General features: G+C 38.9%; 1 protein-coding gene across 2 annotated transcripts in view; it reads left to right on the top strand.

Moving 5' to 3' along the window:
* LOC5567008 (cGMP-dependent protein kinase, isozyme 1) overlaps nt 1-21,207 on the top strand; it is a 176,099-nt gene that overhangs the window by 83,577 nt on the left and 71,315 nt on the right. For both annotated transcript variants that reach the window (XM_021847821.1, XM_021847822.1), the window contains one exon: nt 14,747-16,199. In XM_021847821.1, the coding sequence (XP_021703513.1) occupies nt 14,808-16,199 (1,392 nt within the window). In that variant the 5' untranslated portion in view covers nt 14,747-14,807. The remainder of the gene's footprint in view (nt 1-14,746; nt 16,200-21,207) is intronic.

Raw genomic sequence — 21,207 nt, 5'->3', positions numbered from 1 at the left:
GGTTTCTGTTGTTTTCCTCGGACCCGGAGTGTTTCAGTCAGTTCGGATCTGATGCCACGGTGCTCATCGCATCCCCATACGACATGTTCAATATCCTGGTAAGCCTCGCCGCAAACACAGAGATTGCTTTCCGAGAGCCCAATACGGTAGGTATGCGCGTTTAACGAATAGTGATTGGACATAAGCCGACACATAACACGAATGAAATCACGACTCATGTCCAATCCCTTAAACCATGGATTTTTCGACACCTGTGGAAATATGGAGTGCAGCCATCTACCCATTTCTCCGTCTCTCCATTTCTGTTGCCAGCTGATCAAGGTCTCCTGACGGGTCAATGCAAAAAATTCATCGAAGGTGATTTGACGCTCGTAAACATCACCTTCTATTGCGCCTACCTTAGCCAGAGAGTCCGCTTTCTCATTGCCCGGAATGGAGCAATGAGAAGGGATCCAAGCCAGGGTAATAGTGTATGAGCGATTTGACAAAGCACTCAATGCTTGGCGTATTCCATTCAGGAAGTACGCTGAGTGCTTTACCGGTTTCATTGACCGGACAGCCTCCAGAGAACTTAGACTGTCGGTAAAAATGAAGAAATGCTCGGGTGGAAGAGAACTGATGTACTCTAAGGTGTAATGTATAGCTGCTAGTTCAGCAACATATACAGAACATGGCTTTTGAAGCATGAAGGAGGCGCTATGGGAAATGTTGTAAACACCGAAACCAGTGATATCGTCCATTTTTGATCCATCAGTGAAGAACTGTCGGTCCTCGCTGACATGCCCGAATTTACTTGCAAACATGGGAGGGATAAACTTTGAACGTAAATGATCTGATATTCCATAGATCTCTTGCTTCATGGACAGATCGAAAACTACAGAGGAACGGTCGAAGTCAGGGAAGTCACCTCGAGTGGTATTAACCGAAGATGGGCTGACCTCCAGCGTCATGTACCAGTAGTACACACTCATGAAACGAGTTTGAGGGTTATGTTCAAGCAGCTTTTCGTAGTTTTCAATAACCAATGGATTGAGAACCTCACAACGGATGAGGAACCTGAGTGTTAACTCCGCGAAACGATCTGTCAGAGGCTGTACTCCTGCAAGTACCTCTAAACTCATAGTATGAGTTGAGTTCATGCAGCCTAACGCGATGCGAAGACAACGATACTGAATCCGTTGTATCTTCAGCATATGTGTTTTCGCCGCGGATTGAAAACAGAAGCTACCGTATTCTAAAACTGACAAGATGGTGGTTCGATACAGCTTGATCAGATCTTCTGGGTGGGCTCCCCACCATGTTCCGGTTATAGTTCGCATGAAGTTGATTCTTTTTTGGCATTTCTGTGTCAGATACACAATGTGCTTCCCCCAGGTGCATTTGGAGTCGAACCAGACCCCGAGATATTTAGAAGACATGCTATGAGAGATTGTCTTACCCATGAGTGTAAGTGGAAACTTAGCAGGTTTGTGTTTTTTAGAAAAGACAACCATCTCAGTTTTCTCCGGGGAGAATTCGATACCCAGCTTTAAGGCCCAAGTAGACAAATTGTCTAGAGTATCCTGTAAAGGTCCTTGCAGCTCGGCTGCGGTTGGTCCTGTGACAGAAACAACACAGTCGTCTGCAAGCTGTCTTAACGAACAATTTTCCATGAGACAACCATCGATGTCCCTCACGTAAAAATTATAAAGCAGGGGACTCAGACATGAGCCCTGGGGGAGACCCATGTAGCTTATTCGTGAAACTGTCAAGTCGCCATGAGCAAAACTCATATGCTTCTCTGACAACAAATTGTACAAAAAATTGTTCAAAATTGATGAAAGGCCACTTGCGTGGAGTTTGTCTGAAAGGACATCAACACAAACTGAGTCAAAAGCACCCTTAATATCCAAAAATACTGAACCCATCTGCTCTTTTTGAGCAAAGGCAAGCTGAATTTCTGAAGAAAGTAGCGCAAGACAGTCGTTCGTTCCTTTGCCTCTGCGAAAACCAAACTGCGTATCTGACAGCAAGCCACTCGATTCAACCCATTTATCCAGTCGAAAGAGAATCATCTTCTCTAACAACTTGCGAAGACATGACAACATTGCGATTGGACGGTACGAATTATGATCCGACGCTGGTTTCCCAGGTTTTTGGATAGCTATCACCCTCACCTGCCTCCAATCATCCGGAACAATGTTACACTCCAGAAACTGATTAAACAAGTTCAATAAGCGCCTCTTCGCGACGTCAGGGAGGTTCTTAAGCAAATTGAACTTTATTCGATCCATTCCTGGAGCGGAATTATTACATGAAAGGAGGGCAAGTGAGAATTCAACCATCGAAAACGGTCTATCCATGACATCCCTATCATCTGGAGGGGCTCGACGAACGCGATCTACTGGAACTGAATCCGGACAAACTTTCTTGGCGAAAGCGATAATCCACCGCGGACTGCTCTCTCGATCTTCATTAATCGACGACGCGTTACGCATTCTTTTTCCGACGGTCCAAAGCGTTCTTAACGAGGTCTCGCGTGATAATCCTTCCACGAAATGGCGCCAATAACCACTTTTCTTCGCTTTGACCAAGTTTTTAAACTTAAGTTCAAGGGAAGAATAGTGCTCATAGTTGTGAATTGTACCACGTTTCCGGAAAATTTTAAACGCGGCGGATTTCTCGCGATAGAGTTCCGTACACTCGTCATCCCACCACGGATTGGGAGGCTTTTTACGAATCGACGGACCTGGCACAGGACGACGTTGTGCTTGAAGCGCGCTGTTGAGAATCAACTCGGATAAAAATCGATACTCTTCCAACGGAGGAAGAACTTGTACCGCTAGTTCTCCATCAATGATCGTTTCAGCGTACTTTCCCCAGTCAATGTGTTTCGTGAGGTCGTATGCAAGATCAATGGATGAAGGCTGATGTGTTCCATTAGTAATTGACACTACGATCGGCATGTGATCACTACCATGGGGATCCTGGATTACCCTCCATGAACAATCCAGTGATAGTGAGCTCGAACATATGGAGAGGTCTAAACGGCTATCCCTTGAACTTCCATCTTGCGCTGGAGGTGCAACTCGCGTAACTTCCCCAGTGTTTAGAATTGTCATATTGAAGTCGTCACAAAGGTCATATATCAACGTTGATCGGTGGTCGTCATACAGTTCCCCCCAGCCTGTTCCGTGGGAGTTGAAGTCCCCCATGAGCAACCGTGGCTCAGGCATAACTGAGCAGATGTGAGAAAGATCTCTGCGAGAGATCGCAGTTCTCGGCGGAAGATATATGGAGGCGACACTGAGGCTTTTGCCTCGGATAGTCACCTGACATGCAACGACTTCAATGCCTGTCATCGGTGGCAGATCGACTCGGTAGAACGAGTGATGCTTTTTGATCCCTAAAAGCACCCCTCCATACGAGTCGGGACGATCCAGGCGAATAATATTGAAATCATGGAAAGGAAGGGTCGCATCAGGTGTTAGCCATGTTTCTGACAACGCAAAAACATCGCACTGCAAATTACTAACTAAAAATTTAAAACTATCTAATTTAGGCATAATACTACGACAGTTCCAGTGTAGAACAGAAATCACATCTTCGACCTCGGTGGATAAATTATCCATCAAAAGATATGATCGATGCAAGGAAGGGCATTGTTGAAGCAAGTTGCTTCAAAAGAGGAGTCACACAAGGAAGAAGACCGTTGACAATGTTCTTCACTAGGTCGGAAGCATTGAAGAAATTGAGGATGATATCCACGATGCCAGAGAGCGTGAACATTGCAGCACCCTGAGATTGCTCCTGATGCTCCATATGTGGGCTTTCTGGCTGAGAAGTCTGAAAAGTTGGGACATCTGGGATTTTTGATGTGCCCGGTAGCGGCGGAAAGTCTTTTTCCTCTTGGAGTTTGAATCCAGGAGGTGAACGCTTGGAGACTTTCTCGGCAGGCTTAGAATGTTTCATGGCTGATGGGTGGTCACTGCTAGGCAGATTCCGAGGCTTTTTTGTGGGTCTCTGGAGCCTCACACGCTTCCTCGTTGTACCCTTAAAAACGAAGGGAACCCCTTCACCAACCTCAGAGTCGGAGCCCTGATCATCAAGAGGCAGAGAAGAGTAGATGTTTCGAGATTCAGCGGACGGAGCAGCCTTTTTCAACATCTCGGCAAAACTTCGCCGAGAGCGCTGCTCTAAAGACCGCCGCTGATGTTGCTGCCGGCGTACGTACGTCGGGCAATTATCGAGAGCATGTGGAGGACCTTCGTTGCAATAAACACATTTTGGAGGTGTACTGCAGGCACCATCCACATGTCTCTCCCCGCAAGAAGCACAACGGGGTTTATTGCAGCAATACTGAGCGGTGTGGCCCAGCTGCTTGCAATTGGTGCAATTCATGACCTTCGGCACGTACAGCCGAACAGGTAGTCGAAGTTTGCCGATTACGACAAAATCCGGCAAAGCAGATCCGGAGAAAGTCACACAAATGGAGTCTGAATTTGAATAAACTTTCTTTTCTCCCACCTGGGATACCGAGTGCAATTGCTTGCACTCCAGTATCGGGACAGGCGGAAGAGAAGGGTTTTTAAAACGACCACAGCCCTGCATCAACTCTTCGCAGGTCATACTTCCTTCGGTGACTACTCCCGCAATCTCGACCCGATGGCTCGGCAGATATACATGATACTCTCGTGTAAAGAGCTCATAGCCTGCAATCTCGTTGGCTTGTTTACGGTCACTGACGGTGACACGAAGCTTACTGGTACCCACAGTATCGATGGAGACAACGGTTGAGAATCGCTTAGTCAGATCCTTACTGATCTGACTAGTGTTCAACCGTTTGCCTTTGGGTCGAAAGAAAACAACATATGGCCCGCTAGAGTCGGGCGGGTAGGCCTTGAGGCGGGGGCACGCTGGAGAAGACACGTTACTGGTTTCCATTTGAGACGATCCAGCTTGAAAGGACAAAAATGGTGTAGGGCTGCTCGTATTCTGTTGGCTCGCTACATTTGGTGCCAACAATAAAGCTTCAGTAATGGGATACGACGTACCCCCGCCATCATCATCTTCGCCCATTGCGGCAGCTCAATAGTGCCACGGGCACAGAAATATATATCTGTACTAACACTTATGGCAAGAATAAAGTTCCAATCACACAAAAAGGGAAAAAACAATAAGGGGAATGTGAAAAAATACCTATACAAAATAAAAAACTGAACGATCAAGACGGTGGAAGAGGGGAAATCAACGGGGAATTATCTATGTACTTATCTTATCTGCACACTGCGATTTGCACTGACTGTCCGTCCACTGAACCATGCGGTTATTCCACACACGCGGAAAGGAAGCACGCCAATGTGTGTACGCTCTCTTCACTACACGATGAGTGGCAACGCGCGGGACGGGGAAGTAAGCCAAAGGCGATCGGCTAGCTGTTAGCAAGGCTGTGTATGTGGTTGGACGCTCGCTGTTCTCTCTTCTGCTCTCTCACGGCCAACCACCGATGAACACGGTCGTAACTCACTGCTGGAAGTACGACGCGGGCCGCACGCCCAAGTCGCACGAATGGGAAAGACCACGCGGTAATGAAAGTATGGGCCACGCGGTTGGTTTTGCAAAAAACTAAAACTTTCAAACTACGATGGTCCTTTGGCTTCGCCAAAGGAGTAACGCTTCTAATCCGAACTTAACACTTTCAACTGCACTCAGAACACTTTAATTGCACTCGAAAAAACCAAAACTTTTGGAGAAAAACGAGGCGGAACCCGGACAACGAGAACTGTCGACTGTCTCGCACGGTAGCTCGACAAAGAATGAATCTTCAAAATCTTGTCAGATTAATAATCTTTGCAGAAATCTATATAGGACCTCTACGGCAGAAATAAGTCACAAAGCTTCCTATAATTATGCAAATAAATTCGAGAAGATTAGTTTGATTATTTGAATGCATAGAAGAATTTCAAATGTTTTTCAATTCGCTTGTTTGTTTAGAAACTTTTAAGGCAGGAAAAACCTGCCAATGATTAAGCCAAAATAATGTCACAAATGTCCTATGGAACGTTGTCACATTTGAAAAAAAAAAACTTCATGTCGATTTTTAAGTCCAGTGTTGAATATTTGAAATATAAAATATCTCAACCCAGTTCAAGACCCCGCTACTACTGTTCTATGCAAAACAAACGATATAGAAATTCTTTGCATTTATTTATCATGAAAAATGACACATTTACAATGGCTTCGCGGCCCCCCTGGGAAGTCATCACGCCCCCCTAGGGGACCGCGGACCACCGGTTGAGAAACCCTGCACTAGAAGAAGCTTTATTTGTTATTTTGACGGTAATAAAACATTTTTGCGTCCAATTTGGACCACGGTACGCTTCGATCTTCTTAGTTCATAACTCCCATTCCATTCGTTCATAAACGTCGGCCAATTCAACCCCAGAAATATTCACTATCCACTCAGCGACAGACCCCTCGACTTCAATACTCGCACTGTGGGCAATCAGGTGGCCAATAATCGAAAAAAAAATGACTTGTTCTGATAGGTTTTTCTTGTACATCATTCCATAGTAAACACATCTAATAAAATATTCCTGGAATATGAGGGCAAGATCTTTTATAGTTTAATTGATACAGTATGTCAAAGTTAGAGTTTTTAAGAAAAATCAAAAATTCAGTGTAAACACAAGGTACACATTGAATACAATATCCTGAATAAACATAATATTGTATTCAGATCTTTATAAACTGTCTAAAAGCTTATTCAAAAAGCTATCTTAGAAAAATAAAATGAAATAAAAATTTGTAACCTCGGAAAAATGCGGGGAGTGCACTGAAAAAAATATGTTTGATTTTTTATCGAAACTTTACACATCTCATACTTTTTTTATCCCAAGTTGTCCAAGGCTAAAATTTACTTCCAAGGGTACTTTGTGATGTAAACTAAAGGATCGTGAAAAATTTAGCTGCACAAATTTGCACTTTTTTTATTTAAGGCTTTTTGAATTTTTCCAATATTTTTAACCATTTCATATTAAAAACAGCTAAAAAACAATTCAGAGGATGACTGAATATCGCTAAATCATTCATACCATCATTTCTTTGTATGTTATAATATTTATAATGGTTTGCATAACGCTAATCGCATAAATGGATTATATGCATCATTAGTAACAAAACTAATTATTTCGCTATAGGCCCTATTCAAAAGTTAGTCTCAAAAACTTGTATTTGAAAAAAAAACATCAAGTTTGTATCACAAAACTCATAAATACCACATGAGAAGGAAAACATATTTTTGGCCGCCAGTCTGTATGGAAACCGCCCATAATGACTCGCCCGCATTTGAAACCGTTTTCAATCTTGGACAGGTAGGATAGTGATTTTGAAAAAAATAAAATTCGTGCTGGCGCTCAAAAGAGTTCACGTTTACTGTCAAAAATACCCATGAATGAATTTATAGAATATTTCTCAAATTAATTACTAAAAATTCGCCTGGATGAATTTTCGAAGCAGTTTTGTGTAAATTTCTAGATGTAATTTTGAAGGATTTTTTTTTGAGCATAACTCAATATTGTATAATGCAATTTTAAGGATTGCTTCACTATTAGTTATAGTTTCATAAGTAATTGGAAAGTATATATTCGGAGTATAGTGAGCAAAGTTATTCCAGAACATCAGGTATAATGAAAATCACATAAACTTCTTTTTAGAACTCATTTATCATTTGAAAATGAAATGTTTTCACACAAAAGTGAACATAATCAAGTTCAAAAATTTTGTTTAAGCAAGGGATGTCTACAGCGGGCTCTAGCCCTAACAGACATGTCCACAAATTTTGACAAGAAATTGAATATTGGAAATCATCCAAATCGTCCTGGAATTCAGGTCTACCAAATCGACTATATTCACCCAATTCGCGTGGAACATTCTCATTCCTATCTATAAAGCTTCATATGGCTCGAAAAGTGTACGGCTATGAATATTGATAATCCTAAGTAATCTTACGGTCTTCAGAACAGACTGAAGTTGTGGGCATCAGTTTCGGATAAATGTTTTTAATCCATCTATACTTGATCACTAAACTCCATTGTTAGTCAAAAAAGATATTTATTAGTTTATTGGTCGTACAATGAATTTTATATTACTCTGATAACAAGATTTGAAATATCTTGAAATAACATCTGAATCTACTGGTACTGTTTTTCACTTTCTTCAACATTTAACATTTATTATTTATTATTCAATGGTACTCCCCCCCCCTCAAATTTCAACAATATCACTTGAATTGCATTCCAGGACGATTTGGATAACTATCAATTTCCAACTTTTTGTCTAAGTTCATCCGTTAAGGCTTAATGAGTGCTGTTAATCACTAAAAGTAGACATCACTCACGTGAAATATGATCCTGTGTGAAAGTTCTGGAGGCCTCAGCATTATTCTAGGTTAATTATACAATCCTCAAAATCAAACTTTTCATAAACACTTCTTGCATGAAAATGGAGAATATGAACTATATGAACATTTGTAAAAGTTTTGGAGATCCTAAAGAAATTCTGGAATTTTTGCTATTTGCTCTCCTTGAAGGTATGCCAAAATGACCTTCTGTTCGAAACACTAAAAGTAGGGATACACTAAACTCGTCAAAATAAGTACTCTGAAAAAGCATTCCATAAAATCCTTGAAGAAATATCATTAAGAATCTCCTAAACTGTTCCTCAGGAAAAAGTTCAACAGAATAATCTTTGATGAAATTCATGCAAACCATACGGCAGGGTCTTAGAAAAGTTACCAGGAGGGATGACTGCAGAAATATCTTGAAAATAACTCAATAAGAAGAGTTAGATAGAATTCTTGAAAATTCGTGGACCCAGAACCCAACCTTAGAGGAATTTTGAGAACAATTCTTTGAGGAATTCAAGGACATATTTGAATGCATCTTTGCAACAACTGTTGGAAGAAAACACATGCATTGTGTCTTTAAAGTAATCTAATTGATAGAATACATTGAGGAGTTTCTGAAAGAACTCCTTGAAGAATGTAAATTACTCAGACGTAAAACGATAAACATATCCTAAAAAAATCTGTACAGAAAACCCAAGACATTTTCATGGGAGATTTTCTATCGGATTTTTGGAGAAAATCTTTTCAAATGCCTGAAGAAATTCGGCAGTTATTCTGGGAAAAAATGCTGCTGGATTCTATCTTGGGGATTTCTTTGAAAACTTTAAATCTAGTTTCAGTATCTGACTAGCATCAAATCTTCGGTCGGCACCAAAACTACCAATCGACTTTTCATACTTTCTTTAATATTTAATTTTCCAAGACGTTAAATGGATCTATTACTCAGCCAACATATTGTATCTAGACATGTTTAGGATTCCAATTTGCTCATTATGAATGTAAAATAAGGATAGATAACGGTTATAGTTTAATGTTTCATGCAGAGTCGACCTGTTCACTTTTAGAAAAAAAAAATCGCCGATTCTACGTTACGAAAATTGAGCCAATTTTAAAGTGTTTTTTTTTTTGTAGTACATCAATACGGTTCTGTGGGTTTTTGGACCGTTCTATCGGAATGCCATCCGGAAGCCTTTTTTTTAATGATTCGGCAACACAACAAGACTTTTCCTAATACAAAAGGCTATAACTTTGTCTAAGACACTGAGGTTAGCCTTTGGCTTTCAGGGTATAGCATGATACACTTTCAATTCTTTCACAGTGGAAATCAAGTCATGCATTAATGCATGACATGTATGAAAGATAAGTTCGTAACACTCAGATTAAATAATTAGTTGAATTGGATAAAAAACATTATAATGTTCAATCGGAATTTCCCTAGTGTCTTCGGAAAGTTGGTAGATTTTTATTTTGGCAAAGGCTATGGAGATTTTAGAATCATTTCCGATGTTATTCTTGAGTTCAGGAAGGCATTTTCGCGAAAAAGATCTAAATAACCACAAAATTGATTTGATACACCTCTAAAACATTGCAAAATTGCTTTATTTTTGGACAGATAATATGTTTTGAAAAGTTCGGAATTTGACGTGGCAAGGGTACTTAAAAAATGTGATTAGGTCTAATACAGAGTTTGGGTGAAAATCATTAACGATCTTTTGAGGTCGCTTGCACACAAATCCACCACATGGAAAAAATCCTGATCAAGCTAATGATTAGCATTTAATAACCAAAACATAAAAAAAATAATTCAGCACTCTAGACAGTCTCGAAAAACGCAAATGAAAAATAAAATAAGCACTAAAATATCAGAAAGTTTCAAACAAAAGGTGCGGAAATCGAATGCTATTTATTAGACTTTATCTGCTGTTTTCGATTTCTATAAGGAAATTTTAAATATTTCAGTTTTATTTTTTCTTGGAAAATATTCAAATTTTAAATGTTGATTACTTATTTTATTTTTTGCTGTTTTTTTGCGTGTTTTTCGGTGAAACAATATATATAAAAATACATATTTTTTAAAATAAATATTTCTTAAAATGCTATTTTGGAAATTTTTATTAGTTATTTATATCCAATTATTGTTTGCTTCAAATTGAGGGATTCCACGGAGGCATGCAAGTCGATTCTGATCGACCATTTCAAAAGTATCTGAAACTTTGCACAGTTTTTCAGTTCCATCTAAATCGTCATTTTCCGATATCAAATCTTCAAGTTGAGTCACGACTAACTTTTCAAAAGGGTGTATGTGAAAATGGTTCAAAAATATTCAAAAAGCTGCACAGCAAAAACGGTTCGTTCGATTGTTAGACAACTAAAGAAACAAAGTTAGACAACTAAATAAAGATTCCAAAAAAAAAAAAATACACACAGTAAAAATATTTTTTTTGCATTAAAAAACAACATTTTTGTCACAAAAACTCAAATATCTCAAAACCCTATCGGAATACCAACGTAATTTTTTGAGGGAAAACGGTCCATTATATTAGCTATCTACCATAAAAATTTGGTGATAGTAAGCCAATAAACAAAAAAGTTATGACATTTCAAATATTTCACAAATTTGACACTTAGTGAAAATTTTTTTTTTTTCATTGTTAATTTTTTTTAGGACCGCAGTTTGTTGCTGAATTTTTTGTTAAGGGTACCACATTAGGTTAACAAGTTGTTTTCATGATATTTTATTTAATTATTCATAACTATTATAGCATCTATTAGAAAGTTAAACGCGATCCAGTGTTGTGATCTAAAGTCTTGATAGTGTCATATTTTTTATTGTACGTAACTGAAGAAAAATTCTCTCAATAGTGTTGAAACCTTTTGATAAAAGAAACCTATAAGAAATCTAATATTGAAGACAAAAGCTACAAAAAAAGTTTTCTATACAGGTATACGACTAGTTTACCTGCAAAAAGTTTACCTCGTAGAGAACAAGGCGGGTCTATACCCAGGTGATCTAGTATACGTAAAGCAGGTCGGTTTTCTCGGCGCTGGTTTTCTCCACAAAGTTAAAATCTGATTACACCTGGGTATAGACCCGCCTTGGTAGAGAATAGATTTTGTTAATCATATTTGGGAGAAAGCGAGTAACTTCAACAACATCAAAAACACGATAGGTACATACCATGAACATACTCACGAAAAGGCTAAAAATATACTACCACTATGGTTATAAAAGATTTAATTGTAAAATTTTTCTTCAGTCAAGCAAACGACACCAAACTAGTCAGTAAAAACTTAAAAGTGATTTTGTTTATTAAAATCTAACGGGCAACATGAGTAGTCGCTTTCTCAACTGTTGCAGGCCGTTTGCAGAAAAAAAGTGTTCGAAAGAGCTACGAAATCTCACCGAAAGCACCATAGATAAACTGAAAGCGGCTGGTTATGCTCCAATGTCTACATTGAATACAAATTTACGCATTTGTACGTCCTGCCGTTTAAACGTTGACAAACGGGCAATCTGTACATCATCGGTTGATCAGGTTGCAGGAAGTTCGAAAACAACAACAACTGAGGAATTACTAGATGCACCGATAACAACTGAGGAGTTACCAGAAGTACCAAGTGCAGATAGTCTTGCCACGGTACCATCAGCGACATCTGTTTCAACAAATCAATCAGAAGATGAGTGCATCCAGAAGGTCAACATCGAACGCTTCAACGAAGGGATAGCTGGAATAAAAGTGACTCCGATTAAATGGACGAAGATGGGTTACGTCAATTATCCCGAGAAAAAATACCGTGAAATCAACGAAGCTGTACGAAGAAACCTCTTCAAATTAGGACCTGAGGATGTGGAAAATACAAACTACGATGAGGTAATTATGAATATGAAGGAAAGGTTCTCGACAAGGAAAGAACAATTATTGATTTTGTCGATGCTGCCAAGCTCGTGGTCTATTCAAGACGCCATTGATGAGTTCAAAACCAATAGAAATACAGCAAAAGAGGCAAAACAATTCAAAAATAACTGTCTTGCAACCAAAAATGCTAGGTCGAGTACTTCATTAACAGATGAGACAAAAGAAAAAATAATTCAATATTTTGAAGACGATGAAGTAAGTAGAGCTATGCCTGGCCAAAAAGATTATGTATCTGTAAAAAAAGATGAAAAGCGTCAAGCAATCCAAAAACGATTAATGATGACTACTTTGAAAGAAGCGTATACACGCTTCAAGGAAATCAACGAAAATATTAAGGTAGGTTTTTCCTCATTTGCAAGCCTTCGTCCAAGGCAATGCAAGCTTCTATCCAATTCAGGAACACATAATGTTTGTGTGTGCACAACACACGAAAATATTAACCTAATCTTACATAGTTTGAAAAGAATCAATTTATCAAAGGATATTAAAATGTTAACTGGTAGTCTTTTGTGTGAAAATACAACATCAAATTGCTATCTACGATCTTGTTCGGATTGTCCAGATTCTTCATCATTGGAAAATACTTTATTCGCTGAGTTTGAAGAAAATTATATTGATCAGTTATCATTTGAGCAATGGGTGACCACGGATAGGTGTGACCTAGAAACTATTGTAAAACCTGTAGATGAGTTTGTGTCATTTTTTTGCTTGAAATTAGAAAGTTTAATTCCTCACGACTTTATTAAAACAGAGCAATCCCGCTTTTTAAAAAATACAAAAAATACATTACAAGATGGTGAATTTTTAGTCATTTGTGATTTTTCTGAAAACTATAGCTTTGTATTGCAAGATGAAATGCAGTCCCATCACTGGAACGTACAACAAGCTACAATTCATCCATTCGTTATTTATTTCAATGGAAGTACGCAAATTGAACATTTTAGTTTTATTGTAATTTCCGAAGATTTAAGACACGACTCAGTATCTGTAAATTTGTTCATTGCCAAAATGATTAACTTTTTACGCGTTGGTAAGGATAAAGAAATCAGAAAGATATATTTCATGTCTGATGGAGCAGCATCGCAGTACAAACCGTAAGAATTTTTCGAGCCTATGTCAATTTAAATCAAAGTACGGAATTGATGCAGAATGGCATTTCTTTGCTACGTCACATGGCAAAGGTCCTTGTGATGCTATTGGAGGAACCATAAAGCGCATGGCCACAAGAGCAAGTTTAGCCAAAGAACGTGAGCATCCAATTAAAACTGCAAAAGAACTATTTGATTGGGCGAATCGCAGAAAAGAAGAAGATTTAACAAAATTCTCATTTTGTTTTACTACTACTGAAGAGTACGAATTAACGGCATCATACCTCAGCGAGCAATATAATCACGCGAAAACGATCCAAGGAACCCAAAAATTTCACTGTTTCATTCCATTGTCAGAACATAAAATTAAAGCAAAACTATACTCGAACTGTACTGATAATGATGCAAAAGTGTTCGATATTGTAAAAAAATTGAATAACAATAAATAAATAAATAAATATTAATAAAATGTTTTCATGATCTCATAACGCATACCCAAATCCAAAACTTTTAAAGTTTATATATAACATTTAGAAACTCATCGATCATACTCTAAAAAAAAATATCCTGGTAAAAAAAAATATTTTCGTGTAATCTGTTAATTCATTTTAATTTATACATATATACATATAATATTTATACATATACATAATATTTATACATATAATATACATAATACTAATGAATACATGAAAACGACTTGTTTAATTCACGCAAGGCTCTTAACAATAAAATCAGCAACAAACTGCGGTTCCCGTAATAATTCACACCGAAAAAAAAATTTTTTTTCTACTAAATGTGAAAATTGTGACATGTTTGAAATGTCATTACTTTTTTGTTTATTGGTTTACCATCACCAAATTTTTATGGTAGATAGCTAATATAATGGACCGTTTTCCCTCAAAAAATTACGTTGGTATTCCGATAGGGTTTTGAGATATTAGAGTTTTTGTGACAAAAATGATGTTTTTTAATGAAAAAAAAAAAAATTTTACTGTGTGCATTTTTTTTGGAATCTTTATTTAGTTGTCTAACTTTGTTTCTTTAGTTGTCTAACAATCGAACGAACCGTTTTTGCTGTGCAGCTTTTTGAATATTTTTGAACCATTTTCACATACACCCTTTTGAAAAGTTAGTCGTGACTCAACTTGAAGATTTGATATCGGAAAATGACGATTTAGATGGAACTGAAAAACTGTGCAAAGTTTCAGCTCAATAGAAAAAAATGAATTAAAAAATTTACCAAATTTTGGTGCTGTTGCTTGGAATCACTCAATTATTTCATTGGCTGTTTTTAGATCAATTAGTGATGGTTATCCCTTTTCTAAAGCATGATTATCTTTTCTTCCCCACAGAAACACTTCAAAGGGCGTAGAAGTGGCGATCTGATTTACTCGAGAGTACACCCGCCGCAGAATGGCGACGATTAAGAATGAAAATATACAAATAAGTGATAATGGTGGTCCAAAGACGAATACGACACCGGCGTCGGTCACGAAGGGGATGATGGTGACGTCGCCGTCGGTGGCCACAGCAGCAGCACTAATACATCCACTAGCGCCGTTGGCCACCGTTCCTCTCGAGGTGCGAGACGAGACGTCCCAAAACGAAAAATCAGTTCACAGTCAACCATCGCAGACGTCGAAGCGTCAACCGGGATTACGCGCGTGGTTCCGCAAATCGAACACTTGTGGCAGTTTGTACGTGAAGTGTAGCTGTAGTAACGGAGTTCCATCTGGAGGATCGCCTCAAGCCGGCTCAGAAGCGGTCAAAGGCACCGAAGAGGGCAGCCAAAGGCACAGTCATCATCATAACACTAGGCCCATTTCGACCTCGGAGAAGGACTTCCGGAAGATCAAGGTTTTGCATGCGTTCGCCCATCCGGATACGACGACCGTTTTCACCGATCAGAACAAATACGCCAACAATTTGAGCGAATCGCCTACGCGGGCCTTGATAACCTCGGCACAGTCCGGGGAGTTCGAGATTGTTCACTCGACACATTCCAAGCGATTGTCGACGCCGAACTTCAAGGCGGATTACGCTTTCCATCCGGAATTCGTACTCAAGAAGCTCATCCCCAAATCCAATGGGCTTAGTCAGGACGGGAAGACACCCTCCATTAGCATTCCATCGCCGAGAAGGCCTGTTCTGAAGAAAAGTTCCAGAAGCTACCCGGGGCTATCCCCATCTGGAAGCAGCGTAGACTCAATTGAACGATCCTTAGTGCATAACCATTCCGCATCTTCCAGCGTAGACGAAGTCACCGAAGAGGAAGAGCAAGGAACCCGCCGAAGCAGTGAAGAGTTCACCAGTTCACAGGACTCCTACATATCGTTTAGTGCAAATACCGAACTCCAAAGAGACTCGTTTAGCAATACCAATATTCAAAAACTTTCGCTCAAATATGCAGCCATCAAAGCTGTTAGTGATCATGAGGTCCAAGAAGAATCTTTGACAAAGCAACAAGAAGAAATACAGTTGGAGGACAACAGCAGCATTCAGGATACCGTCATCCAATGCTGCAGTGATAGTGCTTGTGATAGTGACAATTCTAGCAATACTTGCAATAGCTCCGACAGCAGTCCGAAGAGTCCCCCATCGGTCCTTCAGCACTTCAGTCGGGTGTTGAGTTCTCCAACCCCAGGATCTCCGATCACATCCCCTCAAACACCGACCTTAGATCGTTCGGCGCAGGAATTCTTCATCCAGTCGGGCATTCTAGGACCAATGGGCAATGGATCGTCGGTACTCGGGCGAAAGACCTCCAAGATCGTTCCCAACGTGGACGGACCGGTCAAGGAGCGAGTAAGTTGATATTTTGTGGGGGTTGATCACGGGTAAAGTTTCCACCACCTCCAAACTCTTGAAATGTGTCGACGGAGCGCTAATTGACTCATTCAATATGAGACACATCATCGAGAGGATAAAGTCGTAGTAATGTGCGATGTGGCTCAGCATCTTTTGTATGCCAATACTATGAGGAACCAGTTTGATGCACTTTTTTGTGAATCTAACTGATGTTACCATTCCGACCATACATACATTTTCGAGGATTTTGAACTGTGTGAATTGACAATAAGATGTCAGAGGCAAATCTCAATATAATAGTTTTATGTTAAGCGTATGCGCATTGTTCATGACGAAATGAAACAAAGTTTTATAATAATTTGTGATACTCGATGCGAAATAAAAAAAAATGGTTCTGTTTTTTTATCATTGGCATTGGAAAACAAATTCTTATTTCCTTCCCTATGAGGCCATACGAAATCTACAATAAGTCGTTAAATGGAAGCAATCCCGTACACCTTCAATACTGTATTGTTTTAGGGGTTTGTTTAAACTACATGGACGTTTTGGGAGTGGGGTTATGGTTCTGAAGATGTCTTCAACTCATATATTTTTTATAATTTAGAATACTGGATCATTAACTATTATCCAAGCAAAGGTTTCGTTAAGCGAATTAGCTCGTAAATTGAAGCAATCCATCAAACTAGAGAATATAGTTCATTAAACAATAAATATCAATAGCTCTCAAGTTTAGTTTGCTAAATATACCCACGGGTTTCCTGAGGACTCCTAAAGGCATTTGAAGGACGGCTGGATAAATGAACCATAACACGAGAAATAAGCCCATTGTGCAACCCAGTGAAGTTTTACAGATTTCAGAATCCTAAACGTTATTTGGGGTATCTAAAGATTATTATGGCTTTCCAAGGTATCCCCTCGAAAACTCACAAAGGGTTGACAATGTTTCCCAATGTGATCATAAGCCTTAAAATCAACTTTGAACCAGAAGAGGATTGTTTTGCGAATAGCGATAGGGAAAGTACTAGAACTTCTGATCTGCCCCATGCATTTAAAAGCTCCTATTTGGTTTATCATTAAGACATTCCTAAGCTATATTGCCCAAGTTTTTGCAATCTAGCAGTCCAGACTACAATAAAATCTGAAATAATATAGAATTAATTAAAGTGAAGAACGAAAGAGTTTCATTAAAAGGTCCCTATCCCCAACTGCATTTTATCAGCAACTGTCTCATAATTGCTACATTTTATGTCGATATCTTTCTGTTTTTAATATAAGCAAGTGGAAGTTGTAACTTACTCAGTATTTGAACAAACCTCTGAAGCTTTCTAAAAATATAGTTCAAAATTCAGCATTGAAAATGAAATTTGTTTTGTTAAACATAACTATGAAGTTAGAAAACGGTGTTAGAAAGTACCAATCGCGTTTAATTCCATATCTGCAGTGATGCTTAACCCGTATAGGCCTGAGTGAAAGCAAAAATACTGAAACCCTCGTCACTCAGCGAATTCTTAACGGATTCAAATGATTTTTTGTCAATTCACTGGCCCACATATCTAGTATCTGGAAGTGGCCAGAGGAACTCGGAAATATTCCTGTGGCTGGAGTTATTCCGGTGGATCACTGGGTCAGGTCGGGTGAGAAGGTCACTGTGCGTTTGTGCCCCTTCAAGTCACAGATAATTTCCGGAATCGGCTATAATTTGGCCACTACATGACGGAATTTCAAGAAAATTGCATCAGTAAACCTTTTGAGAAACGATTGAATTGGATAACTATGAGTTTTGAATTTAATTAATCCTACAAATGACCATTTCAAGTCCCGGGACGTTTCAAACTTATGATAAAATGGCCTATTTGTATCTGAAAATCTGTGCCAAGCTTATGCGAACGCATTTTAGTGTACAATTATGTTCGATTTCTACTTTTCGAGAGTTGAAACGATTTAGTATCCAACAAATCTACAGCCAGTTCATCTGGGCATTACGTCCGAATGGCCACATCAGGTATATTTTAAACGGTGCAAAACTCTTCATTCACAATGTTGCATATCAGATCTTAATGATTTTTGCAAATTAAAATGATTGTCATTGCAAATAAATAAAGGTAACTTTGCGTGTCCCAAAAAAATAGCCCTTCCTTACCCGACTTAACCCAGTGACCCACCGGAATAACTCCGGCCACAGGAATATTTCCGATTTCCGACTTCCTCTGGCCACTTCCAGATACTAGATATGTGGGCCAGTGAACTGACAAAAAATCATTTGAATCCGTTAAGAATTTGCTGAGTGGCGAGGGTTTCAGTATTTTTGCTTTCACTCAGGCCTACTCGGGTTAAAGATTACATTTCACTGTAATGGCTACCTTGTATCTTGATAAGCTACAGCGTAGCGTCTCGCCATGTCCGGGCGTATTCTAAAGCTGCATCTTCGTCGGTCTTCGTGGGCGATACTTCTCCAGTTACCCTGATTCAGTCTCTGAACGTTTAGTGTGGTATCCCACATTTCCGGATTTCATACACACAACATACTATTTCGAAAGCCCAGGAACTCGGCAGCTGTCGTCTGACTTGTACTCAACACTCTAACTACATAACATTCAACAGTTATTACTATCAATCTGTGTCAACTTTCGTGACAAGGTTCATTCTGCATTGTCTAGCGTAACATTTCAATGTAGCCATCTATAATATCGCAGAGCACCACATCACGTTTTTCTCCAGATGGCATGTTTAGTTTATCGGAAATACACCAAGTTTAATAAAATCAGCTGTTCAACTCAGCATTGGTATAACTCATAGGATGGTCGCATGCCTTCTTAAAATGCATCTATTGTTTTTAGTTGTGTGTTTACCCTTATTTTTTATAACTTCTTATTACGGATCTGGTTGTAGTTGTACTCACTTCTGCACGGGTAAAAATCAGAATCCAAAAACAAGATTATGACTCATGATATCATGATTCCATCGTGTTTTCGTCTTATGAAAATACACCATGATTTGGACTCATGATATCATGAGTCAGATTGCCGTAACGCAACACACGCGTTAGGTTTTTGTAGCTGATTGCTCGGAATCATGATTCAAATTCCAAAAATGCTGAGCCGCGCATCCGTTTATTATCGAGAAAAATAAAAAAAAAATGTAAAAATAGCATACATCGAGATTCGATCCAAGAGCCTTCCGATTGTGAGTCACGTACTCTACCACTCAACCGCTTCGTCATCTTGAAATGTGAGTGATCGATACGAATGTGATGAGGCAAAGTGCGCCGCTTAGTGTTTTCACACTGGATGTTACGCTTATGAGGAATCATGATTATGACTCCAGGAACCATGATTTGTGATCCTGATATCATGACCTAACCAATTTATGAATTTCATGATTTGTAAATCATGGTGTGGGGATCAGATTTTTATCCGTGTGCTGACATAACTTGCTGGCTTTAATTTAGATGGATTATGATTTAGTAACCAACTGTGGCATCATTACAACATCTTATCCTATATCCAAACAAATTCTCAAACAATACAGTCAAGGCAGCATTTTTAAGGGGTTTTGAAATTTGCCTCAAACATATTTATCAATATTCCGCTTTAAATTATCTTCTTTTTGATATATAAAAAAAATAATAGGAGCTTCTTTGCATCCACCATTTTTCGGCAATTTTTATTATTTTTTTCATTCTATAACATTAGAAACATAAATTTCTCCGAAGATAATTTTATTTTGGTTCTGCAGCTTTTCAAAACTCAATATTTATTTACATGTACTTACTTCAGAATAGCTTGACCAATATTCAAGATAACACTTTTGTACATTTTCCTCATGCATAACATGTTCCTTAAGACATCGAATCTAAAATACTGAACAATAATTCACACAATAATTTGCAGCTTGGGATAGCCTAATAGATCGCAAATGTGCTGTGTTTTGTGTGATTGTAAATGGCGTGTAAACGATACGTAGTTCCTATTTGTTTTCAACGTGCTGACATTTCTCGGATTCACATTGTTCTGCTTCCAATGAATAATAATCGTTAAATTGCTAGTCGTCATGCAATCGTATTTTTTACCTACCTTGATACCTTGAAGCTATAGCGTAGCGTCACGCCCAAGGTACCTAAAAGGGAGGTACTCCAATCTGTCAGAATACTGCATCCGCCATATTGCAATACCCAGTGACAGCTGGCGAGTTTGTTTTGGTTAGATAATGGTAAAAAAGCCATATCGCACAAACACCTATACATTTTGCCTAAATGTTTTGGTTGGTTTGAAACACTATTTATTGGATAAATTTCTTCAAACAGAAAATCCAAAAAAAATTATTCAAAAAATATTCCACGATCAAAATCGTCAAAACCCACAACAGCCTTATCTTGCCAGCCACTTACGAAGTACTTCTAGACATGTTTCACTAGCCACACTTCATTTAGATTTGTTCGATTGTTTCATTTATCCATACTGTGAGGGCATTATCCAAATATATAGCATCAAGACACTTCCTTTCAAAATCATTTTAAGCACAAAAGACACATAATTTCAAACACTAACACAGAAGGCAAATTTCACTCAGGAATGCGGGAGAAAATGTTCACTTCACCGGTAATATTTGTCTGCTGTGGTAAACAATCTGTAGCAATCTCATAGAAACGATACATGCAAACATACTCGTCAGCTGTCACTTCCACCTCCCCCACAGCCTACTTCACTTCGCACCCACTGACTGCTTAGCTTGCTGAACCTCCCTTCAAGAAATCTTGGTCACGCCATTGCCGGGCGTATTGTAGAGCTCCATCTTCTTCAGTCTTGGACGAAACTTCTCCAGTTGCCCGAACGTTTAGGGTCGCCAGGTCCTCTTCCACTGCGTACAGCCAGCGTATTCGTGGTCTTCCCCGAAGCCGTCAACCTCTACCTGCTGAATATTATAGAAGGAAATCGTATTTATTAAGGTGAAGATGAATCGAAGCCAAAGTTCAAATATTCAAGAGCACGGATCTGGAGAACCAAAC

Source organism: Aedes aegypti, chromosome 2, assembly GCF_002204515.2.
Source record: "Aedes aegypti strain LVP_AGWG chromosome 2, AaegL5.0 Primary Assembly, whole genome shotgun sequence".
NCBI classification, from domain to species: domain Eukaryota; kingdom Metazoa; phylum Arthropoda; class Insecta; order Diptera; family Culicidae; genus Aedes; species Aedes aegypti.
This window is presented reverse-complemented; position numbering and strand designations above follow the sequence as displayed.